This window comes from Thrips palmi, unplaced genomic scaffold, assembly GCF_012932325.1.
Source record: "Thrips palmi isolate BJ-2018 unplaced genomic scaffold, TpBJ-2018v1 HiC_scaffold_5, whole genome shotgun sequence".
Lineage (NCBI taxonomy): Eukaryota > Metazoa > Arthropoda > Insecta > Thysanoptera > Thripidae > Thrips > Thrips palmi.
This window is the reverse complement of record NW_023144632.1, coordinates 12,475,835-12,490,455: the sequence shown is the minus strand read 5'-3', so window position 1 is coordinate 12,490,455 and position 14,621 is coordinate 12,475,835. Positions and strand designations below refer to the sequence as shown.

At 61.6% G+C, this 14,621-nt stretch overlaps 4 protein-coding genes across 4 annotated transcripts; 1 reads left to right on the top strand and 3 right to left on the bottom strand.

Moving 5' to 3' along the window:
- Positions 1-274: 274 nt before the first annotated feature.
- Positions 275-2,196, bottom strand: LOC117650460 (SCO-spondin-like). Its single transcript, XM_034393914.1, has 5 exons — positions 1,595-2,196; positions 1,482-1,524; positions 1,146-1,399; positions 565-999; positions 275-462 (listed from the first exon to the last, which is right to left on the bottom strand). The coding sequence occupies exons 1-5, from the start codon at positions 2,026-2,028 to the stop codon at positions 321-323; spliced, it is 1,308 nt and encodes a 435-aa protein (XP_034249805.1). The 5' UTR covers positions 2,029-2,196; the 3' UTR covers positions 275-320.
- Positions 2,197-3,332: 1,136 nt separating this feature from the next.
- Positions 3,333-5,759, bottom strand: LOC117650251 (sensory neuron membrane protein 2-like). The gene is made up of 9 exons (XM_034393514.1): positions 5,633-5,759; positions 5,400-5,560; positions 5,173-5,320; positions 4,820-5,077; positions 4,525-4,739; positions 4,229-4,394; positions 4,028-4,130; positions 3,829-3,947; positions 3,333-3,748 (listed from the first exon to the last, which is right to left on the bottom strand). The coding sequence occupies exons 1-9, from the start codon at positions 5,744-5,746 to the stop codon at positions 3,584-3,586; spliced, it is 1,449 nt and encodes a 482-aa protein (XP_034249405.1). The 5' UTR covers positions 5,747-5,759; the 3' UTR covers positions 3,333-3,583.
- Positions 5,760-7,175: 1,416 nt separating this feature from the next.
- LOC117650253 lies at positions 7,176-8,854 on the top strand. Its single transcript, XM_034393518.1, has 7 exons — positions 7,176-7,245; positions 7,332-7,407; positions 8,098-8,153; positions 8,230-8,265; positions 8,343-8,451; positions 8,567-8,631; positions 8,719-8,854. Exons 1-7 carry the CDS (start codon positions 7,189-7,191, stop codon positions 8,767-8,769), a joined length of 450 nt encoding a protein of 149 aa, XP_034249409.1. The 5' UTR covers positions 7,176-7,188; the 3' UTR covers positions 8,770-8,854.
- Positions 8,855-9,194: 340 nt separating this feature from the next.
- Positions 9,195-13,899, bottom strand: LOC117650249. The gene is made up of 6 exons (XM_034393512.1): positions 13,622-13,899; positions 13,075-13,283; positions 12,817-13,002; positions 12,470-12,747; positions 12,126-12,375; positions 9,195-12,047 (listed from the first exon to the last, which is right to left on the bottom strand). The coding sequence occupies exons 1-6, from the start codon at positions 13,629-13,631 to the stop codon at positions 9,600-9,602; spliced, it is 3,381 nt and encodes a 1,126-aa protein (XP_034249403.1). The 5' UTR covers positions 13,632-13,899; the 3' UTR covers positions 9,195-9,599.
- Between the last annotated feature and the right edge of the window lie 722 nt (positions 13,900-14,621).

Below are 14,621 nucleotides of genomic sequence, written 5' to 3'. Positions count from 1 at the left end.
CGGGCGCCGCCAGCCGCTTCACCTGTCACTTCCTCTCTCCTCGCGTAACACATTGGTTCGTACGAGGCAGGCCGGCAGGCCCAGCCCGGCGGGCCGCATACATCTTGTCCCATATCGGGCGCAAAGTCTGACTCACACTCTGGTGCTAACCGGATGGCAACCGTAGTCGATGGGCTGTAGTTCGCGGAAATGAGGCATGACTAAGGACTTTTCACTGATGTGTGGCTGAAGTAGGACACGAAGGCACACCGTGTCAGCGGAATAAGAAACGCACTCCATGGATAGCAAAAGTCTTTTATTGAGTGGCACACTGGGCCCCGTCAACGGCGGGAGTCCGACGGCGGCTGCAGCTCCATCGCCACCGACGCCGTGGCGCCCCTCTCCATGGTGCGGTCGGGGAGGAGGAACGGGACGCCTCCGTCGCCTCCGTCGACTCCGGACGTCGGGTAGACGCCGCGGCGCCTGCGCCAGTCAGACACGTGTCAAAGTGGCAGTCTTTGTTCTTCCAGTTTAAAAATTGGCGCTAGTTTTCTACACATGCATTTGAAGTAAGAATTCACTCACCTGTACCGCCGGTTGGCAAGGTACGCAAGCACGGCGATGGCGGCGATGAGGGCGACGAGGACGGGTACGCCGATGTAGAGGCCGGGGTGCGCGCCCCCGTCTTTGGCCTCAACGGGCGCGGCCGTGTCGGGGGACGCGATGGACGCCGAGGCGGGGGACGCGGCGGCCGGAGTCTCGGAGTGCGCTGCGGACGCTGCGGACGCTGCGGATGAGTGGACGTCGTTGGGTTCAACACGTGGTTCGACGCGTCCCGGCGACGTCGTCACCGGTTCCTCCGTGATGCTGGGCGTCTCGGTGGTCGTTGTCGTCGTCGTCGTTGTGGTGGTGGTGGTGGTTGTTGTTGTTGTCGTAGTGGTAGTCGTGGAGGTCGACGTGGTGAACACGCAGTCGGCCTCGTCGCTGTGGTCAGCGCAGTCGGCCTTTTCGTCGCACCACCTGCACAACCGAAGCAGTGTGCACAACAGCAAAGAATCAATTTTTATTATTTTAATATTAGTTTTTAAAGAAATAGTGGGCTGGTCCGGAGAATGGAAACCGGAAAGAAAACAAAGACCTCTACGGCATCCTAGAGGCACACGCACCTGGCCAACGGGTGGCACTTGTTGTCGCAGAAAAAGGTGTGGTTGGCGAGGCATTTGTGCGGCTCGGTGCAGTAGGCCTCGTCCGAGAAGTCGCCGCAGTCCACGCGGCCGTCGCACCGCACCATGGCGCTCTGCACCCTGGTGCCGCCCGAGATGCTCCTGGCGAAGGAGCTGCTGCACACCAGCAGGTCCTGCTTCGCCTGCTTCGGCTCCACGGCGTCGCAGCCCGTCTCGTCGCTGTTGTCCAGGCAGTCCTGCGGCACCACGCGGTGGAGAGAGCCGCGAGCCGTCAGCGAAACGAAACGGCATAAAAGAAAGGAGAGTAGTGATGGTTACCTGGTTTTTGTCGCAGCGACGATAATCGGCGAAACACCGGAGTCTAAACACATGATCGCCTTTAGAGAAATGAAAACACGCCAACTCGCTGCAACTGTTGTGACACCACCTACCGCGGCACTGGCTGATACCACGGCCACTGCCTCGGGCCGGCGCGGCTTGGCGACGAGCTCCTCTTCTCCAGGCACTGGAAGGCTCCCGGCCGGCAAGCGGTGCAGCCGTACTCGTCCTCGGCGAAGTTGCAATCCACCTTGCCGTCGCAGCGGAAATCCTCACGCAGGCAGCGCCCGGAGCACAGGAACCTGTGCTCCGGGCACTTGAGGGCGTCCACGGCGTCCACGGCGTCCACGGCGTGCACCCCGAGGACGCACACGAGGCACGCCACCGCGAGCGTCAACAGCATGGCGTCGTCGGGCTGAAGCTGACCCGGCGCGGCCCGACTGGCGCGACCCTCGCGCCCGCCTCCCGCCTGCCGTCTCCCGTGACCTGGCCTCGGGCCGGAACGAATCCCCTCATTCATTGCACAACATGTGGATACATGCCACATTCGGGCGGCGGAAACGCCTGTAGGAATGTGGCAGAGTATGTGGCGAACACAGCAGAATTCTTGCACATTCCAGTACACTAAATTGTACGGTGGGTCACCGCTCGCCTAGCCAGCCTCGCCATGGCCTAGCCTACGCGCGCTTCGCTCTGCACTGGAGGAAAAGAGGCTGGCGGCCAGTCGCTGGCCGTGCAGATAGGGCGCGTATCGCACGACCGCCAGCAGACTGATTCAGAAAGTCGTTTCGTCGTTCTGTCTCTCTCGTACTCATGGGGCAGGCGTTCCCTATGGGTGCGAGGGAGACAGAGCGATGAAAACGACTCTCGGAATCAGTCGACAGGCACAGCAGCAACTCTGCGGCAGCGGGACCATTCCAGTGCTTTCGTCGTTCCGTCTCTCTCGCTCTCACGGAGTGAGGGGCACTGTCTGGAATCGACTATACGCGTTGGACAGCTAACGAAAGGCCCAGGCAGGTGGGCCAGGCTCAGCCGGGCCGAGGGTCTAGCCGGCCGGCGACGGATTACCGGCGGTGGGGATGACTTAGAGGGCCTCGTGTGAGGCCCACACGAGGACCACTAGGATGACTCCGTGCTAACTATCGAGTGGTCAAGGCGTGCCAGCTAACGGAAGTCACGTAACAGCCACGGACGGTTCTCCAAGGGCTATCCGAGATAACAACTCAATGCTGTTTCTTGGAATAACGCTGTCATCTGCCATCAGCAAACCTTTCAAAAGTGGGAAAGGGGGAGGGGAATATAAACCACATAGTCTCAGCTTGTACACCCTTTAATCCATTTCGAGCTTCACGGAGTGGGTCTCCTCCTACGCGATGGCCTTGGCCGCGCGCCGCTCCGCCACGCCGAGGCTGCCGTGGCCGTGGAGATACCCCGCGTCGTCGCCGAGCATGCCGCGGTAGGGCGGCGCCGCGTCGGAGTGCCGGCCGAGCGCCTTGCCCGCGAAGGCCGCGTCCTCCGCGGAGAAGCCCATCGAGTGCCTGGACAAGGAGTGGGCTAAGCGGGGTTCAAAAGGGTTGGGCGGGGCCAGCGGGAGGGTTCCCCGCAGTGCGGACGCAGCGGGGCGCCCCGTAGTGCGAGGCGATAGACCGACGGCCGCTCTGCGCGAAATCGCCCCGCTGGCGTTGGCAGTACCTGTAGTAGCCCGCGGCCTCCGCGGAGGCGTCCCGCGCGTCCCGCTTGGCGTTGTGGCGCACGCGCGGCGACTTGGGGCGCAGGGCGGCGACGAGGCCGGACAGCAGCGCCAGCCCCGCCAGCGCCAGCAGCGCGCCCACGCCCAGCACGGCCCAGGGCAGCGCGGCCAGCACGCCGAGCGAGCGGTTGGCCGAGGCCACCTTGTCGAAGCTCGCGCCCTGCAGGGTGATGCCCTGGCGGCAGAAAGGACAAGTTCGAGGTGCGACGAACTGCAACTTTGTCTTTGCCACCGAGTCTTTCCCATGAGAGCGACAGAGATGCGCGGAATCCGTGCCGGCCTCCGCATCGGCCTTCGCGCGCTGACTGCACGGTCACACTGTCCGCGGCGAGGCGCCGGCGTCATCATGACGTCACTGACGGCCAACGTCCACGACGCGAGTCTCACTCACCTCCTCCATCCACAGGATGGGAAAAAGGCCCTCGCTCACCGACGCCAGGTAATTAAAATCTTCTATCTTTTTCAGAAACATGTTGAGCTGAACCCTCTTCTTGGCTCTGAGAGGAATCCCAGTGGTCTGCGGAGTAGGAAAATAGGTCTCTTATTCACAACATGCAATTTGCCCGGGCTTGTCGCGCGAGTTGATGTGTTCCTCACCGGCTCGATGTCGACAATGGTTTGGTGGGCCTCTTCCCTGGGAGCGAGACCCACCGGGTAGTCGACCAGTGCTTTGTCGCCCAGGTAGAAATGCGGGAAACTCAAAATGACCGGGGAACCTGGCGCGGACCGAAAGGAAAGGGAACATTGGGTCAGTTCACCTTTTTATTTCTAAATTTCGGAAAGGAAAGAATCTTGCCTGAACACGGCGCCAGGCTCATGGTGCCGTTAGGCAGGCACGACTTGGCCTCCTTCTCCTCGACGGTCATCCCCGCGGCCCTGCGACGCCGTCTGGCGGCCTCCTGACACACAAACATCAGTCGCATTAGTCATTTGAAGCGCACGCAGCACACCGTAGCTGTGGCCGCAAGTCCAACCACTCGAACGCCACGCCACGCACCTCCTCGTCCGGGTCAGCCTGCTGGTCCTCCTCGGGGGCTATGACGCAGAAGCATCGGTTGGGAGCGTACTCCAGTCCGCTGGCCAGCATATCGGTGTCGATCGCGAACCGCATCACGGGGACGCCGTTCAAATCGGTGTCCTCCTTGTAGTGCAGGTACAGCGACCTGCAAAGTCGCGGCAGTCGCGGAGTCAGATACCGTAGCCGGCCGTGTTTCCGTGGGGCTCGTCCGCAGCCCCACGTTTCAAGGAGCGGCCGACGGGGCTGTGGCAGGGCTGTGACAGGGCTGGACGCACCTGCAGGACGCCGATGTGTAGATGGGCAGCACGGTGGCGCCGCGCTGGAAGGGCCCGAAGAGCGTGCCGTCGGTGCCGTTGATGAGGTTGCACGGCGTGCCCTGCCGCCACGTGGCCAGCGTCGCGTTCCCCGCCACGGCCGTGATGACCCCCACCGCCCTGGCGTCGTCCTGGCCGCGGTGCACGCGGATACGCTCGTGCGACGTCCCGTTCAGCTGCAAGCGAGTGCATCAGGATGACGGGTGACGGCGCGGGGCGAGGGTTCAAGAACCGGTCACTGTTTGATTTTACTCACGTGGCCGAACATGGAGAAGTAGAAGTTGAGGCCGTCGCGCCGGTACGTGGCCGGGGCGCGCTGGCGCAGGCCCTGGCAGACGGCCCCCGCCGGGAAGGAGTCTTCTGGGAACGAGCAGTTGATGAAGACCCCGCTGAACAGCAGCTCCCCGACCGTGGTGGTGAGGAAGATGTTCTTAGCCGTGAACAGCAGCGGCACGGCGTCGTTGAAGATGCCCAGCCCCATGGCGGACACTTGCTGCAGCTTGAGCGCCGTGCCCTGCGAACAGACACCGTTCACTGCGACGGTCTGGGTGGGCTAGACGACGGCCGTGCCGAAGCCACCGCCATCGCATCCGCGAGGTTCTCTCTCACCAGGATGGGGGCGTGGATGACCGTGACGGTGTCGCTCTCAGACCGGCACCCTGATTTGTCCTTGTTGAAATAATACGAGCTCTTTGGCAGATAGGAGACGGTGTCATCCTGATCGTGAAACTCCAGCTCCACCCGCTCCCTGTACATGCTGGAGACATGGAGACGCGGGTTTACAGGCTGGATGGCTGGGTGGCGGCATGCCGGCGGCGGGGTGCGGGGACACGTACTCGTAGATGTAGGGGCCCTTCTCCGTGAGCACGGGCCTCGCGCCCTGCCCGCTCACTTCCTCCGGGTTCTCCACGTGGAACAGGTACACGTGGAAGTGCAGCGGCTGCGGCGTCTTCCTGAACCTCTCCAGCGCCTCGGAGCCCTCCTTGAGCGCCACCTTCTGCGGAATGAGAGGGGAGGGGGCGTCAGTGCAGCCCACGCGGTCGCTGGACTGAGCCGCGCACAGACCCACCTCCATCACCATGCTCTGCACCAGGCTGGGCACGGCGTAGAAGTTGCCCACCAGCCCCATGGCAGTCAGGATCACCCCGGCGGCCACGACCCAGGCCGCGTTGGAGTCTTGCATTCCTGCCGGGGCCGACGAGGCGGGCTAGTCGTTTCAAGCGCCGCTGGGCCTGCCGGCCTGCCCGACGCGTCGCCGGCCTCGCGGGGCCTAGCCGCGCTAGCTGCGCCCCCGCGCTGGGTGCCAGCGCAGCCAGCGGCACGACGCCAACCTGGCGGCCGTTGGGGCCGCGGGGCGGAGAGGGGCGGGGGTACGTAAGAAACGCCCTGTCCCTGCCTGTCTCCGAGGCAAGGCGCCGGGCGCTTTCTGGAACGCGGGTCGTGGCTGACTGGGTGACTCGGTGACTGCTGCTCGTGCAGGTCGCGTGCCCTGCGCCTCACCGTCCTCGCCCCGCGCCCCGCCGACTCGCGGCAAAATCAATGAGAGCCTCGCCCGCGCAACCACTAATCGGCCACTCATCGGCGCACTTTTACAGCCAGCCGATCGTGACCCCACCCACCACGTGCGTGTGACCGCGAGCCGTCAGCTGCTCCGAGGCTCTTGTCAAGCTTGGCCCGGGTGGCCCTGGGACTGGGACTCGCCTGCGGACGCAGCGCTAACGCTTGGAGAGCGCCGCGACGCCGCGCCGCGTCGGCCCGGGTCATGAGTCTGCCGTTCCCAGACCGTCTCTATGTCTCTATTTTCTGTTTCGGCCGGTTTCTGCTCGACAGCGGCCGGCGCCGCCACTGTATCAAAGTCGCGCACTTGCGTGAGAACTGGCTGGCACTATCTGATGCGCCGCGTGGCCGGGCCGTGGCCGTGGTGCCCCGTGGCCGCGTCAACGATGTCACCCGGTGACGCGTCGGTGACGGGATGTCATCGGGTCGCGATCCATGCACGGCACGCCACCGTGGCGGCAGGGCTTTCCGACTGCTGTTCGTCTCGCCCCCTGAACCCAACAGACAGGCGCACTCTCGCTGCTTTCAGTTTAGTTTACTTTTCGGAGTGTCGATGATGTCTGGCACGGACCAAGTCTCGGCATTCTGCATGTAATGGAGGCGGCGTGGGAACGGGCTAGTGGTGTCGCCATTAGCCAAGTCTTTTTCGAGTGAGCTGAGGCAACGCCAACCGGGAGCAAGGCGTTGTTTCCCCTCCTGGGAGTCTGATAGAAGGGTTCTGCGGTAAAGGGCACGCAAGATGTTCACCCTGCAGTTTTCGAACAACGGCCAAGACGGGACCTGAAACGCGGCCTCCGGGGGCAATTAATCTAGATGCAGGCACGGAAGGCCCCCGCGGTCGGCGCGACCTCTGAGGCGCCGCGATCGGGCCGGGCGGGCGGCACGCAGGACACGCCATGGCAGGCAGGTGCTGCCGCCGCGCCGTCTCTGTCGCGCCTATTCGGAACGACGGAACCACGGAAGTGCGAGAGAGACAGAGAGAGACGCGCTGTTCGGAACGGCTTTGCTGGCGCTATAAAAGCCGCGCCGGGGCCGTCCCGGCCAGATCCTCTACAGCCCACCGACGCCATGGAACTGCAGCTCAGCGTCTTCGTCGCGGCCGTCGCCACCCTCCTGGCCGCCGCGGTAAGCGACTGGAGCACCGCGCCGACGACACGGCGGTGCCGTCGTCAACGCCGCCACTCAACGCCGACGCGGGCCTCTGTTTGCAGGTCCAGCAGGTCCACGCGGACATGGCCGCCATCCAGGCGGTGACCAAGTGCGCGGAGGACAACAAAATCAAGATGGGTCAGTGCTTGTCCGAGAGGGGCGCGCGTAGCCGCGTAGCGTAAACACACATTCTCTTTTCATGGCCGAGGCCGTTGGGGGTTGAGGCGGCGACCTTCCCGTTCCCAATTACCAGCTGCCAGCCCGGGGCAGCCCGAGGCTGGCCGGCCTGTGCGCAAACACGGCGGGAATAAATAGCGGCCGCTTCACTCTGCTCCACTTGGCACCAATAATTAAAGCCGTTTAATCTGAGCGATCAGGGCATCGAGCGGGCGGGCCGTCGGCGATGGCCATCGGAGTGGGCGTGGGCCAACCTGGCCGTGGCTGCCGTGGCAGGGAGGACTCGCCCCGCTCGCGGCGCTCCACTGTCAATGTGGCGCACTAACTCATTCGCAGTCTCACTCACTCAATCACTCACTCTCTCTCACACACACACACACACACACACACACACACACACACACCTACACACACACACACGTACGTACCGGTTGACATTCGCTCACTTATCGTACGGCCTTTCGTGGCCGCGATGAAATGGGTGCAAATGCACGCACGCAGGCCCCCTCGTGGCAGTGCAGTGCCATGGCAGTGCCGCCCCGCCGGCATGGGGCTGCGTCCGGGACTTGCTGTGGCTGAGGCGGCCGGACCCCGGACGCAGCCCCAGTCCGCGAGTCGAGTCATCGCGATCTAATTTTCCACTCGCTGCAGAGACTCTGATGAAGGGCTGCGAGCAGACCGAGGTCGAGTCCGAGCCCGGCTACAAGGTGAGTCCAGGACCCTAGAGCCACCCTGCCACCCCAAAGGCGGCCCGTGTCAAGCCGGACGGCGTTTCTGTTGCAGTGCTTCACCAAGTGCGTGCAGCAAGTCATGGGAGTCGTGAGTATCCGACGCGTGAGGCGCGCTCATTTCACTGCAGCGGAAACAACGCGAGATAACGCGTGCTTTCCTTGCAGATGGACGACAGCGGCAAGTTCAATCCCGAGAAGTCCGCCGCGTTCGTGGCGGAGGAGGACAAGGCCAGCACGCTGGACGTTACCAAGGCCTGCGCCGTCGAGGCCAACGGTCAGTGAGACGCGCTGTGGGCGAAAATTGCCCACGCCCACTTCATTGGCAATGAAATATTTGAGCGGGTAAACCACGTCGCTTCCGAGATAAACGTTGACTGCTTTTTCCGCAGCCATCGCCGACTTGTGCGAAAGGGCGTCCGCGGCCAACGTGTGCATGCAGAAGAAAAACCCCGAGGTGAGCTTCCCCGACGCCTCTCGAGTTGCGACGGAGCGCATGACACGAGCGACCGCCGCGAGCTCACCCCCCGTGCCTCTGTTCCAGATATACAAAAAGTCGTGCATGGCCATTACGGAGAAGATGATGTCGACATGAGACGGCAGTCATCTGCGGACCAGCCAACATTCTGCCGCGGCATAGTTCAATCAATAAACTGGTGTTATGACCACATCATCGTAAATCATCGCAGGCTGTCTCTCGTCTCTGCTCTCCAAGCCCGCTCAAACGAACGGCAAAGTCTTGCTGAGCGCCTGCAAAGACGGGGGTAGGCCGGCCCGTCGAACACGCGCGTTGCGCGGGCCTGGCTACCTGCCGTTCGGCGGGCGCTGGCGGCCCGTCAGTGGCGGGGCCTCGGAAGACAGCGGTTTCTGAATAAACGCAAAGGGATTCGACAGGTGGGCCTCCTGCCTGGTACATGTGGTCATTTACCCCTTCGCTGGACGGGTGTACTTTTCCGTTGTCAACGCAATGTGCCGACAACCATGTCAAACGGGCACAAAATAATAACAAACAGGAACCGATCAGCTGCTTTCAGACAATGTATAATTGAGGCTCAAAGTGCAAGGATACAGAAAGACCAGTTTCCTCCATAATACAAAAAGAAAACGAAGAAAAATTACACACATCATGCTTAACTTAGGAATCACTCAACTTTGCCACAAAACAATGAATATAAGTCACACATCAGAATAAGGAAAACAAAACTTTCCGCTAACAGACAATATTGGGCAGCGAGCTTGTCTTGAGAATACAGGACATACAGGATATGGAAAACAAACATTTTCCTCAAGCCAAAAATAACAACAAAAAATAATAATGATAACAATTATTAAAGATTCTTGAGGTAGAAAGGCAACACAGCCTCATGATTCGTAACGTAAGTCAGTTCGGCCACACAACAGTGTACAATACTAGGACGAATTAATCTAGGACTCGCACTCCATGTCATCGTCCTGGCTGGGCCCGGAGCTGGCCCCGGTGCTGGGCCGGCGTCGCAGCTCGTCGCGGTGGGGGCACCACTCCGCAGAATGCGGGCACAGGGCACAGCCCGCGCGGTCCGTCGTGCCAGCGTGGCCCTCGGCGTCGATTTGCCAGCGCGCTCTAGAGGCCCCGGACGGCACCCCCTCAAAGGAGGGGATATCGGGGAGCACCGTGACGAGCACCGAGGCAAAGGCGCTGCTGAGGACGGTCAAGGTCGACGACGGGGAGGGCACGGCCTGCACGGCCTGCAGGGCCTCCGACGAGGTGGAGCCTTTCTGGTCGGGGGGCGAGGGGGAGGGGCTTTCATTATTGAAGCCCAAGAATGCATAGGTCGGGGTGGACCGGGTGGAAGAAGGACTGAGCGCAACAGGTTGCTGAGCCACAAAGCCACGCAGCTCGTCGCCATCGTCGAGCGGCTCGAAGGTGGCCGGGTTGAAGTTGAGGGCCGAGGCCAACGGTTCGGGGGTGACATGGTTGAGGTTGACGGCCGGGGCCACCGGCTCGGGGGTGGCGTGGTTGAGGTTGAAGGCCGGCACCACCGGCTCGCGGGCCTCGGGGCTGGCCTGGTTGAGGTTGACGGCCGGGGCCACTGGCTCGGGGGTGGCGTGGTTCAGGTTGACGGCCGTGGCTACCGACTCGGGGGTGGCCGGGCAGGACCCAAGCGACTCTGTCGAGGAAGGCAGGCAGGGCGAACCTGACGAACTTGGCGTCCCAGCCTTGGCAGCCTTGGGCCTGCGCGATGTGCTGCCCAGCTTGCCGACCTTCATTTTGCGAGTGAACGCGTAATGGGCGCTGCAGTAGTCGTAGCAGTCTCTGTACGAAGCCCGCCGACAACTTCTTGTCGAGTTCCGCCTGCTGGGCTGGAGGGCATTAGTCTTGTCCTCAGCCTCCTGCATCGAGGTCTCGGCGGATACCTCAGGTGATGCTTCGACGCTCCTCTCGAAGGGAACCTCGTTCCAGAACCCAACGGCAGCATAGTTTGGAATCTGGGGCGGGGACTCGAAGGAGGCCTCGACGGTCGACTCTGCAGGCAACTCAAGGGGGCCTTCGACGGGGGCCTCGTTCCAGATTGCGAATGGGGCAGAGAAAGGGGTCTGGACAAAGGCCTCCACGGGGGCGTCGAATGGGGTGTCCGCAGAAGTGTCGACAGGGGTGTCCACAGAAGTGTCGACAGGGGTGTCCACAGAAGTGTCGACAGAGGTGTGCACAGAAGTGTGCACAGAAGTGTGCACAGAAGTGTCCACAGAAGTGTCCGTGGGCGTGTCCGTGGGAGTGCCCGTGGGAGTGTCCCGGGGGGCGTCGACGGGTGCGTCGACAAGCTTGTCGATGGGGCCGGGGTCCTCTTTGGCGGCCAGGATGGAGGTCCTGGTGGGAGTCTGGATGGAGTCCTCCATTGATGCGTCGACGGGAGCCTCGCCGCAACTGTTTGCAGCTCCGGTGACATCTTGGTTCGAATCAGCCACCATCAGCACGTTTTCTTTGGACGTGTCGTTCACCGTGATTTCGGCACAGCCGCTGAAGTTGACCTTGTACAACGGGATGGACACCTTGATGGGGCCCAAGAATGCCTTCAAGCCTGTGGTCGTGCTCGAAGGTGAAGGAGGGACGTCTGGTGAAAGAGGGGCGTCCTCGGGCAAGGGTGTAATTTCCTCCAAGGGGGTCGTTTCCTCGAGCGAAGCGGGGTAGGCGTCGCCGGTGAGCGGCCTGCACGGGATGTCAGTGCCGTCGGCGGCGACCTCGCACCACTGGGTGTGTCGGGCTCCTTCGGGGGCGAGGAGCAGCACCGTGCCTACGGACTTGAGGCGCTCGACGCAGCAGCCGTCCCGGGGGTGGCCGACGTAGGTGAGAGGCACTTCAGGCCGGAGAGCCTCCAGGTCGCGGTGGTAGTCGCAGCAGCGGTCGGAGACGGCCACGCTCTCCAGCACCACGTGCAGGCCGGGGCGGCAGAGCACCAGGCGGCGCACGGCGGGCAGGCGGCACCCCCCGTCTGCCGCGTCGCCGCACGACTGCCGCACCTTGAGCTCCTCCAGGTGCGGGGCGGCCAGCGGCAGCACGCACAGCCTGTCCAGCGCGGCGGAGGGCGGCAGGCACGTCATGGCCAGCTCGCGCAGCGCCGACTGCGGAGTCAGCACGGCCAGCAGTCCAGCCGCCAGCCCCAGGTCGTCAGCAGTCCTCGGCGGCAGCTGCACCAGGCGCAGCTTGGTCAGGTGCTGGAGCTGGCCCACGTCCTGCAGCAGGTAGTAGTGGGACAACAACGGCTTGCCCACCGTCAGCCTCAGCTCGCGCAGGCTGGGGGCGCTCTTGAGCGTCTTCACGTCCGCGGAGGCCGGCGTGCTCACCACGCGCAGCGCGGGGCAACGTGACGCGGCCAGCAGTGCCCCCGGCGTGCCCACCTGCAGAGCGAAAGGCTTTAAAAGGGCACAAGACGGACAACCATGACCGGGCTGCCACGACCACGTAGTGCTACGTACCCGCATGGGCAGGTGCACGTCGACGAGGGTGTGCTGGTGCGCCCGGATGAGTAGCTGCAGCGTCACGCCCAGCTCGCCGTGCGAGTCGTCCACGTCGAGCACGCCCACGTCCACGAACAGCGTGCGCAGGGAGGAGCGCGTCGCCGGCAGGGCCCTGAAGGCGTGCATGCACGACGCCAGCCCACTCCGCTGGCTCAGGAACAGGACCAGCGACTGCAGCTGCGGCGCGTCCCCGATCAACTCCCAGAACCTGGTGGCAAGTGGAGGGCAACGTCAGTTGGCGCCGGCAAACGCTGCCAGGCGGGCCTTGGGCCTCGGGCCTTGGACTTCCCCGCCCCACGTACCTGCTGGCCTGACTGGGCGAGAAGTACGACGCCGACAGTGGTCCCTCGCGGAGGCAGAAGACGGTGAGGACCCTCCTCGAGGTCCACAGCAGCCGCAGCACCGCATCGGGGGCGGCACTGTCCAGGTTGACGCACAGGTGCTTCGCCCCCGTGTTGCAGTTCTCCACGGCGTAGCGCAGCGCTGGCGGGTCCGCCTCCGAGAAGCCCCACTCCAGCGTGTCCACGGCAGGGGCCGCCTCCAGGGCACGCGCGAACAGACGGGCGCGATACGATAAACCCTGAGCAAAGAAAAAACATTAAACGTGCTGCTGGTCACGCGACGCACGCTGGCCAGCTTGTCGTCCTACCTCAGGGTTGCTGTAAGTCAGCTGCACGTCGCACCACAGCGACGGGTCCCGCGCCAGGCCGCGCCACCGCTTGCACACCACGCTCATCACGTTGGCCAGGAAGAGCTTGTCCATGTAGGTGAACACGCGCAGCAGCAGGCCGTCCGGAAGGTCGTCCAGCTGCAGGCCCCTCGCTGCCGCGCGTTTCTGACGGAAACAAAAGAGTTAAACGTGCACGAGTTGGTCGAGACAGCCACCCACACACTCACACCCACACACCTGTCTGGGCGCCACGGCCACGGGGCTCGTCCTCTTGATGCTGTGGAGCATGTTCACCTCCTGCTGCAGGCTCTCCACCAGGGCGTCTCTAGCCAGCAGCTCCGCGCGCAGGATCTCTACCGTCGCCAGGAGGCTCTTCTTCTCGTAGTCCGTGCTGTCCTCCGCCACTCCCCATGCACCGGCGCGCGGATGCCTCAACAGGTCCATGCCTGTAGCAGAATCATCACCGAGTGGTCCAACTGCCCTACAATGGTCCAAGCAACGAGGAGGCTAGGGGCGAGAGAAGGCGACAGTGCCTTCTTTAGCGCGAAGAAGCCGTCCGTATCTCTCGAGGCTACAGACGTACGCGCTGAGCGCTTCCCCGACGAAAAGTGGGGTTAAGCCGCCCGCAGCTTGACAATAACGCCAGGGAACGAGACAGAAGAAAAGGAACTGACAGCGAGGCGAGAGCCCGGTTGTCTATCATAGGAAGGAAGACACCTGCGAGGGCGTTTACACGCATAACTTTTGTTTAGCTAGAGCCACGGCTCGTCGTTTGTGTACTCACCGTCGCGCATGGGGCAGCAAACCCTGCAACGAAGCCAAGACGACACGCGTTTGCAGATTTTCCTTGTCACCGGCAAGCAAGAAGGCGAAAACTCTCACGTCAGCACTGTCCCCGTTGGCGAGAGCATGATCCACCAAGGCTGGGCGGAGAAGTCCCGAGACAGCAGAACACAAACACGGCTTCTAGGTGACTGTTGCTTCCCTTCCCGGCGTCCGGCGTTTCAAGTGTCAACACAACAACAATAACAACCGCCAAGAAACAAGACACCAAACCCTCACCCCCACCTCTCTCCGCCCGGGGAAGTGGAAGTGAGTGACCCAACCGGCAACGCTGCCGCCGCCGGCGGGAAAAAATGAAAATTCAAATGTGCCCGTGAACAACCTCTGGTACTACCAAACATTGTACGAATGGCCGTTCCTTTCGGGTTTGCACAATTTTTGCTTCTGTCTTTCCAGCATATTTCTGGATTGTGTGACGTTTCTAAGGAAATGGATCTGAAGAGGAAATATTCATAAAAAAGCTTTATTTGTGATAAAATTTATTAAATACAATAAATGCTCAACTGCATCATAAATAATAATAAACACACCACACTTACAACAACATACCTTAAAGGCACAATCACATTATTACATTAGTTCAGGGCGATCTATCAACACACATTTATAAGAATAGAAAAATCAAGCCGCCATCAGTGTTTCAGGGCTAGAGTACTACACCAGAGTTAACAGAAAGAAGAATACTTGCATTTTAAAAGAAATATTTGATAGCATTAACAATTAATTGCAATCTAACTGTGGTGAAGGAGTGGTGAATAATTTTGTACACAATTCTACAATTCTATATCAAAGTTTTTATCTTTACCCTTTTTCTTGAATTAAAGGTCTTAACTTACAATGATAAGATGGAACACATGTTGTCAGTACTCTTTTCTTACTTCTAGCTACCAAAAACATCAGTTCAATAGTGCCTTTCAAATGCTCACAATGGGTCCCATAAT